This window comes from Equus przewalskii, chromosome 8 (genome assembly GCF_037783145.1).
Source record: "Equus przewalskii isolate Varuska chromosome 8, EquPr2, whole genome shotgun sequence".
NCBI classification, from domain to species: domain Eukaryota; kingdom Metazoa; phylum Chordata; class Mammalia; order Perissodactyla; family Equidae; genus Equus; species Equus przewalskii.
Window position 1 is genome coordinate 35,702,679 of NC_091838.1, and position 24,518 is coordinate 35,727,196.

General features: G+C 38.0%; 1 protein-coding gene across 40 annotated transcripts in view; it reads right to left on the bottom strand.

The window, feature by feature from the left end:
* Nucleotides 1–24,518, bottom strand: part of SPIDR (scaffold protein involved in DNA repair) — a 472,184-nt gene that overhangs the window by 51,618 nt on the left and 396,048 nt on the right. For 31 of the 40 annotated variants that reach the window (XR_011543433.1, XR_546115.2, XR_011543432.1 and 28 more), the window contains one exon: nucleotides 11,128–11,268. The exons of the other annotated variants lie outside the window; for them this stretch is intronic. Coding sequence is in view for 28 of the 31 variants with exons in the window: in XM_008527959.2 (XP_008526181.1) it covers nucleotides 11,128–11,268 (141 nt within the window). In the remaining 3 variants the exon portion in view is untranslated. The remainder of the gene's footprint in view (nucleotides 1–11,127; nucleotides 11,269–24,518) is intronic. 40 annotated transcript variants of the gene reach the window in all.

The following is a 24,518-nucleotide window of genomic DNA, read 5'->3' on the forward strand; positions in this document are numbered from 1 at the left end:
TAAATTATCGTAACAACCTTAGTAAGTGGATGCTATTTGTCCTAACTCATGGAACTGAGGATGGGATTAGTTTCAATCAACTGGCAAACATAAGAGCTAACATATAACTCAGACATATTAATTTCGAGGCCAGTGCTTTTAATCAGCACTGACTCCCAGCTGCCACTTCTCAGTGACCAGCGAGGCTCCTGGACGTTTTGGTTTTGCTATTTAACCAGCAGGTCCCCTTGCATAAGTGTGGTCCACAGAGTGAAAGAATTCTGAGTTAACCTGGTTCTACTTTGTCCCTTCCTTATGTGGGGGTAGCCAGTGGAGTGAAGGAGGAAAATTAATGCCATTTTTGAGATTACTACTAAAAAAATGTTTTATATGGCCAAGAAGTATTTGTGACAGTTTGTTTTGGTTCAGATTTCATAATTTATTAGGTTATTATTGAACACTACGTTAACTGCTATGGAGGGCACAAAGAAAAATAACACTTGGCTCCTGAATGGCAGCCTATTTTTGGTCAAAAGATAATGGGAAAATAAATTTATGCATGGGAGAATGGCTCTTCCATGGATGTCTGCCTAGAAACTTGATGAAGCTACAAGTCACACCCCGAAAGCCTTCTAGGTGAAGCCTCCCTAATGACCCAAGCAGGTCAGGGGAATATCGACCCACTCCAGCAAAAATCTTATTATATTGTTATTGCTTGTTTTCAAACTGCTCCCCTGACAGAATGTAAATTCTCTGAGCACTGGAACTATGACTTCATCCATGTGTCCACACTAAGGTGCCGTGTTAATGAATGAATAAGGAAGAGAAAGAAACATATAAAACACTATAGTCAAAGCAGAACTTTTTTATCTAATTGACAACAATGTGAATCTATTTTTATTGAATAGTTTTTATAAACTATTAGGGCATTAATCTTGAAAATGGTTAATGTTTGGCCTACACAGTTCAAAGAGAATCTTTCAAGTGGTTTGTGGTTCTCATTTGTCCTCTTCCTGTGATCAAACTGGTGGGTGTGCCAATCCTTTTTGTAATCTGTTGTTTTTTCTCTTTGTATACTTTAATCAATGTCTTGATTTTCATTATCACTTATAGTGAAAGCAGATTAGATAGAGTATATATAAAATAGTTTTCTTATCTTAAGGATAATTCATTGAAAGATAAAAGTGATGGCTGATTTAGAGGGGTGTCCATTTTAACAAGCAAATCTTTGTCCTAATTTCCCAAAAATAACCTTAATGGTTAGGGTTAAATAATTGGCATTTCTTTTCTGAAGCCCCTGTTACTTAGTTATCTCTTTCTGAGATATGTGAAATTATGCCCAGAAGTTCCATTTGAAACTATTTTCCAACTGGACTTATGAAACATTTGTAGCTATTTTCATAACTCAGTATAAGCATTTTTAGGCAATCAGTTCATTTTTACTTTTTCCTTTTTAAATACTGAGGTAAAAGTCACACAACATAAAATTAACTATTTTAATGTATACAACTGAGTGGCATTTTGTACATTCACAATGTTGTGCACTCATCACTTCTAACTAGTTCCAGAATATATTCATTACCCTCAAAGTAGACCCCATATCCATTAGCAGTCACTCTTCATTCTCTCCTCCAACCCGGCACTGACAACCACTAGTCTGCTTTCTTTTTCTATGGATTTGCCTATTCTGGACATTTTATATAAACGGAATCATACACTATGTGAACTTTTGTGTCCCACTTCTTTCACTCAGCTCTATGTTTTCAAGATTCAGCCATATTGTAGCATGTGTCAGTATTTCATCCTTTTAGTTAGTTCATTTTTGACTTACTAAAAACCATTATTGTTTGCCACTTCATTTCTTCTTTTGAATATCTGCCTTCCTTTACTTCTGATTCTATTTCTGTGTTTGCATAGGGGTGATGTTTTGGAGATGTCCAGTTTGGTTTAATTGTATCCTTTTGAATTTTATTATTGTCACTATGTCCTATATTCTTCTGGCCTGTGAATATAAATTCCTTTCTGTTTTTGTTTTTCTTAATTGACAATTAAGATTGAAGATTAACAATGAAGATTCATGACTATTTAGCTGCTGATAAAAATGAAGAAACTAAACCTTGGATGCATGATATTGCGCAGGCTACCTTATTTCTATACAACTCTTTCTTAGCATAACAAAATGAGAAAATAGGTCTTTGTAAATTAAAGATTACCTTTTCAACTTTCCCCAGCTGTTCTCATTATTCTTATATAAAATGTATGGTATCTAAACTATTTTAGGGGCTGGTCCCATGGCTGAGTGGTTAAGTTCACACGCTCTGCTTTGGTGGCCCAGAGTTTCACTGCTTCGGATCCTAGGCGCGGACCTGGCATCACTCATCAAGCCATGCTGAGGAGGCATCCCATGTAGAACAACTAGAAGGACCCACAAGTAGAATATACAACTAACTATGCACTGGGGGGCTTTGGGGAGAAGAAGGAAAAAAAAAGATTGGCAACAGATGTTAGCTCAGGTGCCAATCTTTAAAAACAAAAAACCAAATAAACTGTTTTCAACAGATTAAGATTAACTTCTTAAGTATATAAAGATGTCTTTGTATCAGAATCAATTAATGAGATTAAAGCAAAGCAAAGCAAAGAAATATGTAAGGGAGTGAATAAGCAGTTGAAGTCTTAGGGTTATAAATTCAAGTCATGATTTGTGTGACTTGGGATTAAGACCTCAGATTTCAAAAAATACCTTTCCCCTAAAATAAAAATAAAAGTCATGATCTCTATTAATCTTTGATTAGCATCACTAATAAAAATAATTGTCAGCTCACAGTAACAACAAAGACACTCAGAAATAAAGTGATTAAGCAAACAATAATTAGGAAAATAGACTTCATCTTCCTAAAATATAACTATTCTAAAGAAAAGTTTTGTAAAGTTTATGTATTTTACCTTCCAAAATACATTACACTAAAAAAGTTGCAATGTAGATGATTAGAACCTGTTATTTGACAAGGGGACCTCATGAGGAGACACTTCAATCACATTTACTGTGCGTAACCAAAGATGTTGTTACACCCCTAGCAAACAGATGGCAAGCCTGCAAGTTTATCTGTAAGAAAATTATGTAAACAACAGGGTCAATGTTTCCTTTAAGATGTTCAAATGGAAAAAGTATATGTGTACAAAGCTAGAAATAAAAGCCCACTCTCCTAACCGTGAAAGGGAAAAGAATAACCTCAAATCTAAAGAGGCTTCAGGGTTATTCAGTCCAGTCCTTTCATTTTCAGAAAATCAGGGGTCAGATCTACTGGTATTGGTAGCAGAGCCAGAAGTACAGTCCAGGTCTCCCGACTTCAAGTTAAGACTTGCTCTACTCTATGTAGTGTCCCCTGGGTGCCTCAAATTAGAGAACACCATAGCAGCAAAATAGGGGAGTGTAGGAAGTATAGATACACAGAAATTCTGTAAGAAATAATGTCAAGAGAAAAATACATCAGAATATAGAAACAACACATACACAATATGGACCACCAAGAAAAGTCAATGCTCAAGTATTGATTATCAGAAGAGGGGATACAATCTTGAAAGGAGTTGCTTACTTCAACTTCTCCTATTGACTTTCACTGTTGTTTATGCTTCCCTGTATGATTGTTAAATACAGACCAAAAACAAAACAAAACACCAACTCACTCTTGAATGACAACAGAAAGACTTAATTTTGAATTAAAATACTAATGGTAAGAAACACTGGCAGAAAGAAAAAAATAAGACCCATAGAGAACACACTAAACATACTTCTTAAATGGAGTAAGAGCTTGAATTAATAGCATGGTGTTCCTTTAGGGAGTGCTTCATTTTGCTTCTTTGAGCATTCTTGGTTTCAAGATTTAGTACATTCTCCTTCAGTGACATTTTATTCTCCTTCCAGCAACTTGGGTGAACCCACCAGGAACACTTTTTTTTTTTCAGGAAGATTTGTCCTGAGCTAACTACTGCCAATCCTCCTCTTTTTGCTGAGGAAGACTGGCCCTGAGCTAACATTCATGCCCATCTTCCTCTACATTATACATGGAACGCCTACCACAGCATGGCTTTTTGCCAAGTGGTGCTATGTCTGCACTCAGGATCCGAACCGGAGAACCCTGGGCCACCGAGAAGCGGAACATGTGAACCCAACCACTGTGCCACTGGGCCGGCCCGCCAGGAACATCTTTATTTTTCAAAATCATGAAAGAATTCTTAAAAATGTCCCTTAAAGGAGGGTTTCCAATCGCAGCAATTAGCAAAGAGATTCCGGACCTCAAACTCCAAGGTGAGTATGTGGCTCTTTAAAAGGTACCCTTTTCAAAGAGGAAAAACCAAAGGAAGGAAATTACTACTGAAGTTTCCTACCCAAGGAGAGCTCTCATTACTACATATTTCCTATTAAAGGAGCATCTGAAATGATTCCTCAATAATATCCTAGATCGGTCAATTTGTGTTGAACAATTCCTAATGATTTTCTTCTACTGCACTTCTGTGCACGTTGGGTCACACTCAGCTAGAGGGAAGGTGAGGGTCCCCAGAGAAGACTGAATGCCCTGATGCCCACTGTGTGACCCTGGCTCAGTCACCCCCATCTCTGTTTCAGGCCCTCCTCTGTAAGATGGGGGTGAGAGCAGTCTTCTCCCCCACTGCCTCTTACGATGACTAAGAAGTAGAAGTAAATTAAAGTGCAATGGATGGAAAACTTTTTCTGTGAAAAATTAATAATGAATATTCACTCTCTCCATCCTTGATAAAGTTCTTTCATAATACAACCTCAGGTACGTCCCCTTAGACTTAGTGAGGAGAGCAACGGTCTGTGTCCAGAGGTGCAGAGAGAGCATGGTCCTCACCTGCACTTGTGCAGGTCTTGGGACCAACATGGTCTCAATCCTTCCTGCTCAACTCAACTCCAATAATTACCACTTATGCAGTACAAAAATACACATTCAGATCTTGTTGAGGAAAATTCTAAGATGAAGCCCAGCTAACAACTAATGTCCATTCCACAAATATTTATTTATGAGCCTATCATGTTTCAGGAATTCAGCTACGTAAAGGAAATACAATGGTGAGCAACAAACAGCGCCTGTTCTCACAGAGCCTAATGATTGGCAGGCCAGTCTGAAATACTGGCCACTGGGTATTCTAATTGAGGTGCAACAATGACCAACACAAGTTCTGTATGTCAATAAGTCAGTGTGAATCAGAGCTGGGCAATGGGACACATGGTGCAGGCCAGCGCGGGCGTCATCGCAAGGCTCCTCATACAAGTGTTGATATTTGCATATTACTACTAAAAAAAACGGACACATTCAAACTTATGCCTGTGATGTCACTTGCATTCACATTAAAATATACCTCTCTGGTGGGACACAGGTCAGCGGGAGTCTCATGCAGCTCAGCCTTGGGCATGGGCACTGAAGTGAGCAGCACTATGGCCATTAGGTGCCCTGGTTGGGAAAGTAAGGAGGTGACCCAGCAGTATCTGCTGCAGGAGACAAAGGACACAGTGCTGGTAAAGATGCCAGGAGCCTTAATGAAGGGGCGCCGTGAGACTGGCCTCTGAAGGAAAACGGGGGGCTTTTATATAAGGTCCAGGAGAAAAGCAAAATGTTCTAGGCCCAGGGAACGGCATCCTGAGTGGTGGGACTGAAGGCCACTGAGTGCAGCCGGCTGGGAATTGGGATAGGGGCTTCTAAGGGACTTTGACGTCCTGACAATGGGGTTTGTTTTTGAGCATGTTGACTAAGCTTGGCTTCTAGTATAAAATTTATTGGTACTTAATCTGTTACCTTGAAAACAAAAGCTGGCACTTAAACAACAGCTATTAATTGGACCATTCTTTGAAAGGTACCCCCCCTTCAAAGTGCCCACCCCCTCACCCTATCATTAAAGCTGGCCAGACAGCTGTCTCCTATCTCCACATCCTCGCCCAAGGGGGTGAATGGATGTTTAGACAATGGATCCCATCTTCCCATCCTTCCTCATTTTAATCCTTAGCCCTCGGCCTTTCCTCTTCCCTCTAGGATTCCTAAATCTTAACCCAGACCTCTGAGCCCCTCTCAAAGGTGGCTGCTATCAGCCCACAGCTCTCTGTATCAGGCACTTGCCAGTTGGTATCTTTCTGGGTCTCCTCCTGGCTCTCCTGCTGGTCCATGAGCTCTTGCTGGAAGTGGGCTATTTTATACATTTGGCACCCGCCACAGCTCCAAGGAGAGCTGTCTGTAGGTACCAGAAATTCAAAATCAGTTGGTAACTTTTCTTCTTCCTTCAATTGCTGCAGAAGTTTCCAAACTTGTAACCCTGCCCCAACCTCTCCCTGTATCTCAAATCTATTATAGGTACAACAGTAAAATAATCTTAACTCCATTTTCATTTTTATTACCTTTTCTTTTCTTCTCTCAAACACTCAGAGTTCCTAATATTCTCTTCCATCAATGCAAAATCCCTAATAACAAGATTTAAGGCTTAATCTAGCTGACTTTATACCTCAGTATATTCTGGTTTAGGATGAATCCCCCAAATCTACCATAATAGCTCAGTGCCACAGAAGCTAGCCAGGGGCACAGCACAAAGAGGTACTAAATGTTTACAGAATAAATGAGTGGAATTTTTTTCAATAAACCTTCTAACTTCCTCTTTTGCATATATCTTTCCTAATCCTACTTCCATGTCTTCACAGGTAACATCTTACCAACTTGAAGAGAACTTGTCTTTCTGCCAGATTAAGATGTTTAAGGCATTTGTTCTCACTCACTCCTTTCTTGAAACTTTTTGAGATTAGCCAGTAAAGATCTAGTCACTTAAAGCATCAACTGCTCCAATACTTGTGCTTGTTGAGTTTTCTGTTCAAAGGGATGCAATTCAAGGACAAAGATCGTGTCAATTGCTTCCTGGTCATTCTCAGCACCCACATAGAACCCTCTGTTCTATAGGGTTCACATAGAACCCTGTGTGAGTACTGACTGATAGCTCTTCAATAAAATCTTCTCCAGTACAGTACTCTTAAAGGGCCATTCCAGAGATCTAAATAAAACGGCACCTATAAATCAATAACACATTTTACATACAGAAATAGGCGGGTTTTGCTTTAACAAGTTTGGACATAAATACTAGTAGGATTTTGAACCAAAAGAGGTTCCTCTCCTCTGCAAAAAATTTTGCTAGCTGTGTTTTCCATACCTATAGAGTTAAGACATTTCAGGAAATTTTTTTTTTCCCCTTCAGTATTGCCCTATCATATAAAAATAAAAGCATATAATAATCAGTAATAAAAACATAAAGTTCCTACACAGGATTATAAAGAAACTTTTCAGCTGTTTGACCTACTAACTGCTGCACAGGCCACTTGGGAGGACAAAGGTCAGGGGACACGCCTTAGGAACAGAAAGTCACTGGACAAATAACAGGGAGTGCTCTCAAGAGGAAGAAAGCACAGGCAGAGCTCCCCATTCTGCTTAGTGAGCATGCCACAGCTGTGCTGTTTTGAAAATGGTAGCTTTTTTCTTTAAATCCAGGCTATTTTTCTGACTCTACTTACTTTAATCAGTCGGTAGGGACATTCGACTCCAAAAACATGTTAGAGAAAGGCAAAAGATATGATGGTTGTTTTCTGCAAGCCTTCCTGAATAAGGCAAGCGGACAGACTGGTGCTCCCTCGACAGTGGTTCAACAGCAGGTCTGTCTAATGGGACAGCTCTGAGGTCATCAGTCCACTTCAAAGTGGTGGTAGGGAGCAGTAATTTTCTGTTGCTATAACCATGGACCAGATGAAATCTGGTAGCCAAGATCTAAAAGACTCTATGACTTAGAACAAACATACAACTATCTTCCAATTGGCAAACAAGTTATTTCCTGTATTAGGTATTGGAATTATATAATTATAATTAATCATTTTAGCTTGAATTTTGGGAAGTAAGTGTATTTTGTTAAGATGAGAAGAATATTTTGTTAACGTTTATGAGAGTTGCTATGAAACACAATAATTTGGGAAAAAAGCAAAAGACAGACAATTTGTGTTCACTGGGCCACGGATTGATGACTGACAATGGATGACATCACTAATAGGGAATTATAACATCTAACCTTCCAAAACTATTTAAGAATCTGCTCTGAAGAAATATAGCTTCCAAGAGAACAAAAAGACAATCTAAATATTTATTTAGATGATTGCGTGCCAAAGTAAAGTTAAATATGTAAGATAAAGAAATTAATCCCAAACTAAAAAAAAAAGCATCAAATATTTAGTTGTCAACTTAAAAATGGAATGGGTTCCAAAAGTTTGTAAATGAATTATTTGGTATACTCAGAGCATTTCCCACGGAGAAAACATTTCCTATGGTAACACTGTAGATAGTAGTTAGGCTTTCAGTGTAAACCAGAAAAACCAGGTTAAATATTAGGTACACATATGGCTGTACAAAATAAAGGTAAAAGAATGTGAACTTCACAGAGCCAAAGATCCCTGGATTCCAGTCCTGGCTCTGTCATTCACCAGTAGCATTTCCACAGGAAGTTATATCCTGCAGTCTCCAGAAAGAAGTGCACCTCCTGGAGAGGCCTCCCTCTGGCCTGTAGCACACCACGAACCCTGACAGCTGGAGCAGTGCTGCTTCCCTGTGATGCAGGAGACTTTCCTGTGATGGGGAGCGCACTCCTACCCTGGCGTGCTCAGGTGGAAGGCTCACGTGTGGAGTTCGTGTCAAGGAAGATTACCTCCTAAATGGCCCTGATGGAGTTATATTGCTGGCAGGTCAACGTCAGGGCAGCGGTATAATTTACTGTAACTACATTTAGTCTTTTCAGAGGATTGCGATTCTGAAACTGAGGACTAAAATGAGGTTCAGCCTTAATGAGGATTATGTTCATATGACCCTTTCCAAATATCTTGGCACCTCACTCATCTATAAGGCAATGCCATTATAATACAGCCACCTTTTTTTTTGAGGAAGATTAGCCCTGAGCTAACTACTGCCAATCCTCCTCTTTTTGCTGAGGAAGACTGGCCTTGAGCTAACATCCATGCCCATCTTCCTCTACTTTATACATGGGACGCCTACCCCAGCACGGCTTTTGCCAAGCAGTGCCATGTCCGCACCCGGGATCTGAACCGGCGAACCCCAGGCTGCCGAGAAACGGAACATGCAAACTTAACCACTGTGCCACTGGGCCAGCCCCACAGTCACCTTTTTATAAACAAAAGGAAGCATTTGTTACAAGATAAAGCTACATGGATCAATAAAATGTTCTTGTGTCTACCCAAGACATACAGGGGATCTGTCTACGAACTATATGTTTTTCAGGAAAACAAAGAGCTGAGTGTGCAGTTCAGTTGGGCAGAACCATCACTCACCTGCCCAGTGCCATATGAAAGGTAGATGAGACAGAGTTGAGGCTCATGGGAAAGCTGACTGCTTATGGAGGTCAGTCAGGAAAAATGCTTCGTAAATGCTCACAATTTAGAATGACTATAGCTACAATGGTCATTATACTAACTACTGGAGGATGCTACCAATACCTGTGCTTCGAAGTCAGAATAGTACATACTCATCATAAGTTTTTTTTCCCTTAGATATTGTTATAAGCTCAGATGTTACCATAATTAAACAAAACACTAATATCAAGAGAGTTAAAATAACACTACTTGAGGAAATATAAGTTACAATAAGATTGAGAAAATCCCAAATTCACTGTTTACACTAGTTCTCTATATGACTGGACAGTTCCATTAAGAATATTTCTTCTTTTTCCCAACTTATATATTAAGATGACTACTGGAGATGTAACAGCCACAGTTTGGGCCAGATATATGTACCATTCCACCTCTGCCTATACAAAACAACATTTTAGGGTGAGATATTGAATAAATAAATGGCAAGCAATATGATAAATTGGAGTATTTGAGGAAGCCATTTGGTGTAAAACTAATTCAGCCTGACCTTGTTTTTCCAAAAGGGCCTGACATGGCCACTGAGCATGCATTGTATATCTGTTTTAAGCATTTGCTATGTCTCAAAGGCAAGAACAAATGTCCTTGAGATAAAGATGCAACTTCCCCTACAGTGACATTTCCTTAAGGACAAGCATCTCTGCCTAGGCTAGGAATTGATTACTGGGCTCACTCTGTGACCACTTGGCTTGAGACAACAGACCTGCTACCTGCTGTGTCCATTGAGACAGCAGATCTGCTACCTGCTGGGTGAACTGCTATGCTGGCTAGGCAAGCTCATGACTGTTGTAAAAGGCACATTCAATCATATGTGATACATGCTCTCTGACAGTATATAACCACTGTGTACATCCCACTTCTTTGGTGCCCTTCCATCGTTGGGGGAGGAAGGCCCCAGGCTAAGTCCTCAGATCTGCCTCATAATAAACTCACCTCAATTTTGATTTATAGATTGGTTATGAATTATTTGCACTGACAGTATCATGCAACTTGATAGAGAATAAAGCTTTTTTACTAGAAAGCGAAAAGATGTGACAACTTAAGAGTTTTGCTTAAAGCTTACAAAATGCCTTTTCATGATATGATATTTTTTACATAAACTGACATACAAAGTTGCCTCATTCTTATAGTTAGGAAAAATCTTTAGAATTAAAACACACATAACATTTTTATCTTCTTAATTTTAATAAAATTATGAATCACTAAACCTGCATAATTGTTTTGTTGTCAATTATAATTCTTCCCCCAGAGGTACTTTATGGGCTCCACTCAACCCCTGACTTTGTTTTACAGGTAAACTCTAGGATTCTAGTTTATTGTCTTTAAAAAATAAAATTAGAGGGGCTGGTCTGATGGCGTAGTGCTTAAGTTTGTGTACTCCACTTCGGCAGCCCAGGGTTTGCGGGTTCAGATCTTGGGTGTGAACCTACACACTGCTCATCAAGCCATGCTGTGGTGGCAGCCCACATACAAAATAGAGGAAGACTGGCACAGATGTTAGCTCAGGGCCAATCTTCCTTAAGCAACAAGAGGAAGGTTAGCAACAGATGCTAGCTCAGGGCCAATCTTCCTCACAAAAAAATAAAATAAAATAAAATAAAGTAAAGTAAAATATAATAAGAGACTAATAAAAGAACTAGCCATGTAGCAAACTGGATGCAATCATAGTGTGTCCTCACCTTCCTCTGGTGGCCTTTTGTAGAACCTTCATTCCTGCCAGTCTGCAGGACTTCCCTTCCAATTGTCTATTCTTCAAGATGGTGCCCTCTGAGTATACTTCACCAAACATTCCATAGGCATCCTGTACAAGAAGGCAGACTCTACAAAAAAGCATTAACATTTGTTCTTTTAGAAGACAGTTTTTGATTCAATAGAGAGATCAAGATTTCCTTCTTCACTAGAAATCCATTGTAGTCATCTTCCCAAATAAATGAGTCAGGGTAAATGAAGTTGAATTCCAGCACATCCTTTTGAGACTTGCACTCGCAGTTATTTAGACCACTATACACAAAATACAGGAGACAGAATTCTCTTTTGGCATGAAACTAAACCCTAAGTCAAGTGAGGTTTAAAAGCACACAAAGAAGACCATCCTTTCAAGTATATTACTGTTGCCCAGAAATAGAGTATCCTCTTTTCCCATTTTTACACCGTCCACCATAACAGGAAACATCTATATTTTGTATGGAGGCTCAACAATGAGAAAATCTTCAGTGTAACATTATGATGAGAACAGTAATAAAGGACTTTCTCTGAGATGGTATATATTTACAGACATGCATAGCCCAGCAGGGTAAAAACCAGTGTCCTAGCTAGCAGCAACAGAGACTTGATGGTTATCCAGTGATTTGATGATATTCCCCCCAATTTTTAAGTTCAAAGGGCAGTACTTATAAAAATCTATTTATGACTGAATTTCCAATCCTCTCACTTCATAATTCAGGTAAATGAAGTCAATTTTATCATGAAATCACATGTTTTCAGAAAACATTTCCTGGAACCCCAAAAAATTTAGGCAGTAAATAACCCCACCAAATAAACTGTCAGGAACAAACCTATTTAAAGATGAGGATATAAAGGAAAGTACATGTTGGAAAAGAACAGATGACAAACAAATAAGGAACAAAGGAAAGCTAAATCTGAAGCAGTGGACCTTACACGTCGCCTTGAAAAAGGCAGGAGAAGTCTAGACTTCCTGATTGAAGTTTCCCAGGTCCATGGGCACCACTTCCAATCCCCTACTCCCACCACCACCTCAAAAGAGAAGGTAAATCTTGTCTGAAAGAAAACACCTTTAATTGGATCACTAGTTGCCATGGAGTAAAATCAAATAAAGACGTGCTCAAATAAAAATCACTAGGTAAAAGGAAAACAAACTGTTATGTGGGAAGAGTCAGAAAAAATAAAAATAGACCTACTAAGGACTTGAGATGTTAGAATTAAAAGATATGAAATATACAATAACTATTTTAAAAAGGTAAAGTGACAAAAATATAAATAGGAAACAAGAAGCTACACAAAATGACTTGGCAGATTTGAAGAAGAATGAAATAGAACTTTGAAAAAGGAAAGCTACACTTACCGAAATAAAAAATTCATTAAATGGGTATAACAAATGGTTATTTGTACCTGAACTGTGTGTGTGTGTGTGTGTGTGTACACATATATGTGAATTAGGTTATAAATTTTAACAAATTACCCAGAATATATCTTGAGAGCTGAGAAAGAAAACATGAGAGAAGAAAGAAATATAGAGGACAGAATAAGAAAGTCTATGTCTCATTCTATGACAGAATGAGAAAGTCTACATAGGTCTAATAGGAATTCCAGAAGAACAAGATAGAGGAAGGAGAAGCAATAATTTGAAGATCTAGAAACTGAGAATTTTTCCCCAAAGATCTAAGAAATGAATTCAAAGATACAGGAAGATAAACAAATAAGCCATCTCAGAACTGTGTATTAGCAAAACTATCTTTCAAGAATGATGGTAAAATAAACACATTTTTAGATAAAGAAACACTAAGCACATTTTCCACTTACAGATCCTGAAATATTTACTAGTTACTACAGCAATTACTAAAATAATTTCTAAATTGCGTGATTCAGGAAGAAGAAAGTTATCCTGGGAAAAAGGTCTAAGATACAATGACTACTGAGCCACAATATAAACAAATCAAAATAAACATGGTGGGGTAAAATAACAACACAACCAATAATATTAATTAATGTGTGCAGAGCTGAAAAACTGGAAATGAATAGCAAGTAAGTTAAATGGGGGTGATTAGAGTTCAAATGTTCCCAAGTCCTCATATCACTCAGAGTAGGATTAAGGTATTGGCTCTAGACTGCATTAACTATAGTACATGTGGTCAAATTTCAAGGATAACCATCAAAAGAACAGAAATAGGGTATATAACTTCTAAATCACTAGATGGAAAAAATGGAATGAGAACTATAGGCAAACAAACAAAAACAAGAAAACACAAAGGTAAAGCACAAAAAGGCAAGAAAATATAAGATAAGTAAGATGATAGACATAGGTGTATGCATATTAGAAATAGCATAAAAATAATTTAAACTTGTTAGTTAAAAGACAGAGGTTGCCGTGTGGTTTGAAGAAAGAAAAAAAGGTCTTCTAATAAGTTGTCGACAGGAAACCTCCTATAACACAGAGAGGTTCAAAGGACCAAAAAATATATTTCAGGGAAGGGTTAACAAAAAGAAATCTGAGGAGGTAGTTTTGAGAGTAAACAAAATAGATTTTAGAAGAGAAAGCATTATTAAGGATAGAGAGGTCACTAATATTAATAAAAAGGCTTAGTTGAACCAGAAAGACATATAATTCTAAACCTTTATACTCCTAGCCTCAAAATACGTAAAGTGTAAACTACTAAAACTACGGAGAGACTTGAACAAATCCAACATCATTTTGGGAGATTTCAACACACTTCTGCCAATTTTTAAGTTAAAGAGGAAAAAACTAGTAAAGATTTAGAAAACTTGCATACACCCAACAAATTTGATTTGTTGGCAAGGCAAGTAGAAACACTGCCTACAATTAGAGAAAGTGCATTCTCAAGGACACATGGGATATTTATGAAAACTGACCAGACACTAGGCCATAAGGCAGGTCTGAATGAATTTCAAAGAATCAGTATGGTATAGGACGCATTCTCTGCCCACAATATAATTAAATGAGAAATCATGCAAAAAATAAGTACTTTAAAAAATCCTCCTACGTTTGGAAATTTTACAACATCCTTTTCAACTCATAAGTCAATATGAAATCACAGTGGAAAAGAGACTGTACTTTGAACTAGTTGATAATAAAAATACCACACGTCAAAAGTTACAGGTTACAATGATTCTTTGGGTAATTTATAGTCTTAAATGTAATAAAACATGATTACTTTTCCTTTCCTATATACATCTCTACATTAGTATTCTATGTACTTGTCATGAATTCTACCAAATCTCTGTCAATTACCAAACTCTTCCTTCAGGATGCAGAACCTCACAGGTATTCCACCCTGAAGATGCTCTCCTGGAGCCTTCAGCTCTGCTCCAGTCTGGAATGGTTAGCATCCACCTGCAGCATAGTAGTCACCCTGGAATCTCCTGTCAGGAAATCTGGGAGATTCCCTTTCTGCTCTAGTGTGTTGGCTCTCCTATTTCCCACGTTTTCCTTTCTTAATTGATTTTTTCAAGTTAGTAGCTCACGTCTTCTGGCTTCCTGAAAAGGGGAGAGTGGATGGTAAAATTTTTGAAGCCATTCATGAAATTGTTAATAATCTATTCCCAAACTTTATGAGTGGTTTGGTAGGGTATAAAATCCTAGATTGGAAATAATTTTTCCATTCTAAGTCCAATCTTGCTTTTTTCCCCCTCCTTTCTCTCTGGGAGCTAAGGTCTGTTTTAGTTTCCAGGGCATGGGCATTGCGTGGTGATGGGCCTCAGTACAGATCTGTTTCCACACACTGAGTGAGTGGTCTCCCTGCCAGGCCCTTTCATGGTGGAATCATGTCCACTTCTGAGTCATTTCATTGATACTTCCTCCCTTTCATTTCTTCTCTTCTTTCATTCTGGTTATTGGACATGCTGGATTAATCCTTTAACGTTCTTAACTTTTCTCCCCTATTGTCCATTTCTTTCTGCGAGCTTCTTCAACTTCGTCTTACAATTATTCTAATTACATTTTTTCTTAATTTCTAGTTTTCGTATTTTTAACTTCTAAGAGTTCTCTTTTAAGCTCTGAAAAATGCTTTTCTTCCCTCTTGATAGCATCCTCTTTTCTTTGACGATTGTAATATCTGTAACTTCATTTAAAAAGCTTTCTTCAGGTCCCAGTGACCCTGCTCTCTGTTCCTATTCAAGAACAGGGCTCTGACAAGCTTCCTGGAATCTCTGAATGAGCAGGTAAAATTTGTCAACCATGAACAACACATGGGTGACCTGGCCAGGTCATTTTATGGTTGGGGAATCTCAGATGTCAATATCTTTACATCTTTCCTCTTGATGAGAAAATTCCTCAGAAAAGACATGTTTTTACCTGGTATGCCACTATGAAATAGGCTAAGAGAGGGGCAACCACCAACAATGTGGAGCAGGGGGACAGGATCTAATCACTTTCTGGGCAGATGTCCAACCAATTTTCTTCTTATTTTAGTCCTTTCCATTTGCTACCAGAGGCAGCGGAAAAACTAGATATCCATATGCATAAAAACAAAAACCCTTAACTGTTATCTCACGTTATACACAAAAATTAACTCAAAGTGGATCACAGACCTAAACATAAAAACTAAAACTTTTAGAAGAAAACACAGGAGAAAAATCTTCACAACCCTAGGGTAGGTAAATATATCTCAATTAGGACACAAAAACACAAATTATAAAAAGAAAAAATTGATTATCCTGACATTATCAAAATTGAAACTTCTGCTCTTCAAAAGACAGCATTACGAAAATGAATGGGTAAACCAGAAGCTAGGAGAACATACTTGCTAAACATATATCTGACAAAGGACCTGTATCCAGAACACATAAAAAACTCTGAGGACTCAATAGTAAGAAGACAAACAATACAGTAAAAAAATAGGCTATAGACACAAAACATCATATATTGTATGATTCCATTTCCACAAAATATCAAGAATAGTTAAATCTATAGAGACAGAATATAGAATGGTAGTTGCCAGGGGATAAGTAGAGGGAGAAATAGGAGTAATTATTTTATCAGTATTGCATTTCCTTTTGGGGTGATGAAAATTTTTGAAGCTATATGGAAGTGGTGGTTGCATAACACTGTAAATGTACTAAATGCCATTAAATTGTTCACATTAAAATGGTTAGTTTTATATTATGTGAATATCACTTCAATGTAAACAAAACGGACTAAAGATTTGAACAAACACTTCATCAAAGAAGATACATATATGGCCAATAAACACATAAAAAGATGCACAATACCATTAGTCATCAGGGAAATGCAAGTTAAAACCACAATGAGATAGAACTACATACTCAGTGGAAAAGCCAAAATGAAAAACATTGAGAACATCAAGTTTTGCTGAGGATATGGAAAAACTCCCCAAAGAAATAAAATCAAATGTCTACACAAAGACTCACAGACAAATATTTATAGCAGGTTTATTAAATAATAGCCACCAAATGGAAACAAGAGAAATGTTCAAAAACAGTTGAATGAATACAGAAATAGTGGCATATCCTTACAATGGAATACTACTCAGCAATGAAAAGGAATAAACTACTGACACATGCAACAACAGGGAGGAACCGTGAAAACATTGTAATGAGTGGAAGAAAAAAACCATGAAAACTTCATATTTATACCAAATTACAGAAAAGGCAAGGTGAATTCCTAGTCACAGCAAGTAGATCTGTAGTTGTGTGGGACTGAGGCTAGGAGGGATTGACAGCAGAGGACATAAGGGAATTTTTTGGGGTGATGAAAATAGTCTACATCTTCACTGCAGTAGGTATAACATAGTAGATACCTCTGTCGAAAGCCACTGAACTGTACACTTAAATGAGTGCATCTTATTATATCTATGTAAACTATATTCCATGTCAATTATACCTTCAAAAAGCTGCTTAAAGAAAAAAAGGATATAGGAGCCAACTTGAAGAAGATCCCACTGGATAAACATAGGAAAATTATGGAGAAAAGATGGGAAAACTTACTGGCATCTTTGGAATTTGCTAGGGTTCCAACTTATTTTGCTAAAAACTGGTAAACAATGGGGAAGAATCAAACAATCAAAAATCCATTAGAAAAATATACTTCACAAAGAGGCATTTTCCCCTGGCATTACACACAAACTTTCAAGGGAAAATTTTGATATAATATAAGTGCATGTCTTCTTGCATATCTTCAACAAATACTGGAAACCAATTACTTTTAGAGATAACTCTTAGAGTTTGAAATTATAGATACATTTGGATATTTTTTTAAAAAAGGAAGCAAATACATTGCTGATGTTCAATAAAATAAAACTTAAAATCTTGTCCTGTTCATGAAATCTTCTCCATTATAAGAAAACCTTATGTAACAGTAACTACAGGCAAACTAACTACTAATTCCACCCTAAAAATATGAGAGTTGAAATTGTTCCTGTCTTCTCTGAGCTATAGCAAGCTCTCAATAAATACTCCTTCCTTGCATGAGGGACTGAATGAGTCTCTGTGGTGTATGCGGCACATACACAGCAAACTCGCATAATACCACCTAACTGCAGGCAGTGTTCACAGAAATACTCATTCACTTATTTTACTCACTAATGCATTCATTTGAAACTTATTGGAGCTTATAGTTTGTAGGATGTAGAAGAGTGGGTCAAATAAAAATAATACAGTCGAGAATCAAAAAAAAGATAGCAGACCAACATTAACACCTAACACTAATATAATGTATTACGGTTAATGAGAGCATTCTTATATATTATCTATTTAATCCTTCAACTGAGGAAAGTAGGCAGTATTACCTCCATTTGATAGATGAAGAAAGTGAGGCTCAGAGTATTTAAAAAATAAGCCAAGATAGTAAGAAGTTAGTGGAATCCGGTCTTAAACCTAAGGCCCTTGATTTTGATATTTTTTTGTGCCATTACATCACGTTACAGTAACCACTTATAAGAACGTAGAAGAAGAGTGATTAATTTTGCATAGTGGAACCAGAGAGAGCAGTCCAGAGCAGTAGCATTCTAGTCTGCAAGGGAAGCACCAAGAAGGCAACAACAATGAACTCATGGCAAACTGCATGATGACTATAAAATCCAGAATATCTAAATATAATCTTTATAGAGAGGCAATGATTTTTTCCTAAGACTAAGCTAAACTATTTAAAATATAGTTATATATGAGGACAGTGTCAAGATGGTGGCATGGGGGACTCCGAACTCACCTCCTCTCATGGACACAACAAATTTACAACTACTCTTGGAACAATTATCTCTAAGAGAGAACTGGATAAAAAGAACTCAAACAACAAGGGACAGTGCTGACTGAGGTGGAAGAAGAAGAAATTCCTTCCTGGAGAGAAAAAAGCTACCTTTGAGCTGCAATGCTTCACAGCCAGTCAGGAGCAATCTTAAGGTATAAATCCTTCCCTGGAGGAGTGTGGGATCTGAGCGGGGGAGCGTTCCCACAACAACAACATTTGGACTCAGCAGAACCGAGACAGGTGTCATAATACCTGGCTTTGCTGGCTGTTAAATATGAGGAATACCCCTAGAAAAGCTATAGGACATAAAGGAAAACAAAAGCCCAGTCCTTAAAAGAGCCCACACACACATTCACCCATTTCGGAAAGCAACCTAAAATCACCAGAAAGAACGGTGCACAGTTCTTTGCTGAAAAGAGACTCACCTAATAGAATCTGAGTGTATCTCCGTGAGAGGTGAGACGTCTCCAGGGACTGAGACATTGGCAGCAGCCATTATGGTGACCTAGTGGAGGTATGCTGACACTGACGCTGGTAGACACCATAGGAGTTCTTTCCCTGGCTTGTTGCTCAGGGATTTGCTACACCCACTACAGCAGTGATTTAATCCAGCTCAGCCAGGGCAGGAGCCTGCCCTAGCAACTGGCCTCACCCAACAGCAAGCCCATAGGCAACTTGTGGGACTGCATAGGTAGGGTGCCTAGAACCTCTGCAAGTGGATGAGTGGGTTCACTTGGTGGGGTAGGGTGTGCGTGAGGGGCAGGTCTGCATTGGTGGAGTGTGTGGGGCCTCTGAGTGGGAAGACTGGGTCCACATCAGTGGGTCAGGGAGTGCACATGGGGCAGGACTGTGTTGATGGAGTGTGTGGCCCTGTGGGTGGTGGGGCCTGATAGCTGCAGCAGATTTGTGCTTCTGAAACAGGCACATAGGGGATCAGCACCCCCTTCCAAAACTTGAAACAAGCAGGCACTCCCATGCCTCCCAGGCCTGACTCAGCTGCAACTCTGAGAAAGCTGACAACAGCCTTGCAGGCTGGAGGCCTACAGCAATTATAAGCCCCTAAGCCTAGCAACCAGCCACACTGGGGGTCTACTCACTTAAAAGAAAAACTGCAAAGGAATACACTATTAGACCCTGCAGTGAACTGTGCAGGGGCTCACCCACCTGATAAAGTGACTGAAGGGACCATAGTAGCCAACACAGCTGAGCATTACAATCAGCCAGCCAGGGGGACAGCCTAGCCTCCCTGGGCACCTGCAGCAAGCGCAACCCTGCCATAACAGAAGGACACACGTAGCCCACCACAGGAGACACTCCTGGAACATTTGGAACTGATGATGAGAGGGAAGCACACTGCTAGGCCTCATAAGGAATTTCTTACATATGTCACCTCTGCAAGATTGGAAGATGTAACTGACCTACATAATATATAGATATAAGCACAGAGAAAGAGGCAAAATGAGGACACAAAGGAATACGTTCCAAGTAAGGGAACAGGACAAAACCCCAGAAAATGAACTAAATGAAACAAATAAACAATCTACCTGACAAAGAGTTCAAACGTACAGTCACAAAGATGCTCACTGATCTTGGGAGAAGAATGGCTGAAATCAGTGAGAACCTCACAAGGAACTGGAAAATATAAAAAAGAATCAATCAGAAATGAAGAATACAATATTGGAAATGAAAAATGCACTAGAGGGACTCAATAGCAGAGTAGATGATACAGAAGAATGGATCAGCGACCTGGATGAAAGACTAGGGGAAATCACCCAAGCTGAACAGATAAAAGCAAAAAGAATTTAAAGAATGAGGAGAGCCTAAGGGACCTCTGGGACAAAATCAAGCCCACAAACATTTGTGTTATAGGTGACCCAGAAGGAGAAGAGAGACAAAGGGGCAGAGAATCTATTTGAAGAAGTAATAGCTGAAAACTTTTCTAACCTAAGAAAGGAAACAGACATCCAGGTACAGAGAGCACCAAAAAAGATAAACCTAAAGAGGCCTACACCAAGACACATTATAATTAACATGTCCAAAATTAAAGAAAAAGAGAGAATCCTAAAAGTGGCAAGAAAAAGGCAACAAATTACAAACAAAGGAAACCCGATAAGTCTATCAGCTGACTTCTCAGCAGAAACCTTACAGGCTAGAAGAGAGAGGCATGATATATTTAAAGTGCTGAAAGGAAAAAATCAACAGCCAAGAATACTCTACCTAGTAAGGTTATCATTCAGAATGGAAGGAGAGATAAAGAATTTTCCAGACAAGCAAAATTAAAGGAGTTTATCACCAAGAAACCAGTTTCACAAGAAATGCTAAAGGGACTTATTTAAGCGGAAAAGAGAAGATCACAAATAGGAATAAGAAAATCATCAAAAAAAAAAAAGCAATAAAATCACTGGTAAAGGCAAATATACAATAAAGGTAGCAGATCAACCAGCTATGAAGCTAATATGAAGGTCAAAGGACAAAGTTACTCTCCAATAAGAGGGTAACGGATACACACACACAACAAAAAGGTTTGATAAAATATCAAAACATAAAATCTGGGAGGAGGAGAGTAAAAGAGTAGAGCTTTTAGAAAGAGGTCAAACTAAAGAGACCATTAACTTGATATAGATTGTTATATATGTAGCTTATTATATATGAACGTCATGGTAATCACAAACCAGAAACCTATAATACATACACAAAAAATCAAGAGAAAGGAACCCAAACATAATACTAAAAACAGCCATCAAACCACAAGGGAAGAGAGCAAAAGAAAAAAGGAACAGAGAAGAACTATGAAAACGCCCAGAGAAAAAGTAACAAAATGGCAATAAGTACATTCTTATTGATAGCTACTTTAAATGTCAATGGACTAAACACTCCAATCAAAAGGCACATGGTGGCTGATTGGAAAAAACACAAGACCTATATACGCTGCATGCAAGAGACACACTTCAGATCTAAAGACACTCACAAACTGAAAGTGAAGGAATGGAATGAGATACTCCAAGCAGATGGTAAATATGTGGAGATTAAAAAAAATGCTAACGAACAATGACCAGGTCAATGAAGAAATAAGAGAAATAAAAAAACATCTGGATACAAATGAAAAAGAAAATACCACATGCCAAAATTTATGGGATACAGCAAAAATAGTTCTAAGAGAGAAAATTATAGCAATATAGGCCTACCTTAACCAACAAGAAAAATCCCAAATAAACAATCTAACAGTGCAGCTAAAGGAACTGGAAAAAGAAGCACAAACAAAGCACAAGATCAGCAGACAGATGGAAATAATAAAAATCAGGGCAGAATTAAATGAAATAGAGACTAAAAAAAAATAGAAAAAACCTGTGAAACGAAGAGTTGGTTCTTTGAAAAGATAAACAAAATTGATAAGTCTTTAGCTAGATTCACCAGAAAAAAATGACAGAAGGCTCAAATAAATAAAATCAGAAATGAAAGAGGAGAAATTACAACACTTTAGAAACACAAAAGATTGTAAGAGAATATTACAAAAAGCTATACACCAACAACTTGGATAATATAGAAGAAATGGATAAATTCGTAGAATTATACTATCTTCCAAAAACTGAATCAGGAAGAAATAGACAATTTGAATAGATGAATCACCAGTAAGGAGATCAAAACAGTAATCAAAAACTTCCCCAAAAATAAAAGTCCAGGACCAGATGGCTTCCCTGGTGAATCCTACCAAACATTCAAAGAGGGTTTAATACCTATCCTTCTCAAACTCTTCCAAAAAACTGAAGAGGAATAAAAGCTTCCTAACTCATTCTATAAAGCCAACATTATCCTGATACCAAAACCAGACAAGGACAACACAAAAAAAGAAAATTACAGGCCAATTTCACTGATGAACACTGATGCAGAAATCCTCAATGAAATACTAGCAGGGGCTGGCTCCGTGGCCAAGTGGTCAAGTTCGCGTGCTCCGCTGCGGTGGCCCAGGGTTCGGATCCTGGGTGCGGACATGGCACTGCTCGTCAGGCCATGTTGAGGCAGCGTCCCACATCCCACAACTAGAAGGACCTGCAACTAAGATATACAACTGTGTACGGGGGGGTTTGGGGAGATAAAGCAGGAAAAAAAAAGAAGAAAGATTGACAACACTTGTTAGCTCAGGTGCCAATCTTTGGGAAAAAAAAAAGAAATACTAGCAAATCAAATACAACAATACATTAAAAAGATCATACACGGGGCTGGCCCCTTGGCTGAGTGGTTAAGTTCACGTGCTTTGCTTCAGCAGCCCAGGGTTTTGCTGGTTCAGATCCTGGGCACGGACATGGCACTGCTCATCAGGTCATGCTGAGGTGGCATCCCACAGAGCAGAGCTGGAAGGACTTCAACTAGCATATGCAACTATGTCCTGGGGGGCTTTGGGGAGAAGAAGAGAAAACGAAGAAAAGAAGATTGGCAACAGAATGTTAGGGCAGGTGCCAATGATTAAAAAAAATAAAAACAATAAAATATAAAAACAAAAAACAGATCATACACTATGATCCAGTGGGATTTATAACAGGGATGTGAGGATGGTTTGACATCTGCAAATTGATCAATGTGATACACCACAATAATAAAGTAAAGAATAAAAATCACATGATCATCTCAATAGATGCCAAGAAAGCATTTGACAAGATACAGCATCCATTTATTATAAAAACCCTGAATAAACTGGGTATAGAAAGAAAGTACCTCAACATAATAAATGCCATATATGACCAACCCTCAGCTAATATCATTCTCAAAGGAGAAAAACTGAAAGCTATCCTTTTAAGAACAGAACCAGAGAAGGATGCACACTTTCACAACTCTTATTTAACATAGTATTGGAAGTCCTAGCCAGAGCAATTGGTCAAGAAAAGGAAATAAAGGGATACAAATTTGAACAGAAGAAGTGAAACTGTCACTATTTGCAGATGACATTTTATTTTATATATAGAAAAACTTAAAGAATCCACCAAAAAATTTTAGAAGTAATAAACGAATATCGTAAAGTTGCAGGATACAAAATCAACATATGAAAATGAGTTGGATTTCTATACACTAACAATGAAGTAGCAGAAAGAGCAATCAAGAATACAATCCCTTTTAGAACTGAATCAAAAAGACTAAAATACCTAGGAATAAACTTAACCAATGAGGTGAAAGACCTATACACTGAAAACTATGAAACATTGCTCAAAGAAATAGAAGATAAAATAAATGGAGAGATAGTCCATTCTCTTGGATTGGAAGAATTAACATAGTTAATCCATACTTCCTAAAGCAATCTACAGATTCAATGCAATCCCTATCAAAATTCCAATGACATTTTCCAGAGAAATAGAATCAAGAATCCTAGAATTTATGTGGAACAACAAAGCACTCCAAATAACCAAAGAAATCCTGAGAAAAAAGAACAAAGCTGGAAGTATTACACTCCCTGATTTCAAAATATACTACAAAGTGCCAGTAATCAAAACAGCATGATACTGACACAAAAACAGACACCAAGATCAATGGAACAGAACCGAGAGCCCAGAAATAAATCCACACATTGATAGACAGCTAATTTTCTACAAAAGAACCAAGAACATACAATGGAGAACAGAAAGTTTCTTCAATAAATGGTGCGGGGAAAACTGGAGAGCCACATGCAAAAGAATGAAAGTAGATAATTATCTTCTACCATACAGAAAAAGTAACTCAAAATGGATTAAAGACTTCAATGTAAGACCTGAAACTATGAAATTTCTATAAGAAAACATAGGAAGTACACTCTTTGACATCGGTCTTAGCAGCATATTTTCAAGTACCATGTCTGAATGGACAAAGGAAACAATAGAAAAAATTAACAAATGAGACTACATCAAACTAAAAAGCTTCTGCACAGCAAAGGAAACCATCAACAGAACAAAAAGACAACCTAACAATTGGGAGAAGATATTTGCAAACCATCTATCTGATAAGGGATTAATATCCAAAATATAAAAAGGACTTATACATCTCGACAACAAAACAACTAATGACTCAATTAAAATACGGGCAAAAGATCTGAACATTTATCCAAAGAAGATATACAGATGGCCAACAGGCACATGAAATGATGTTCAA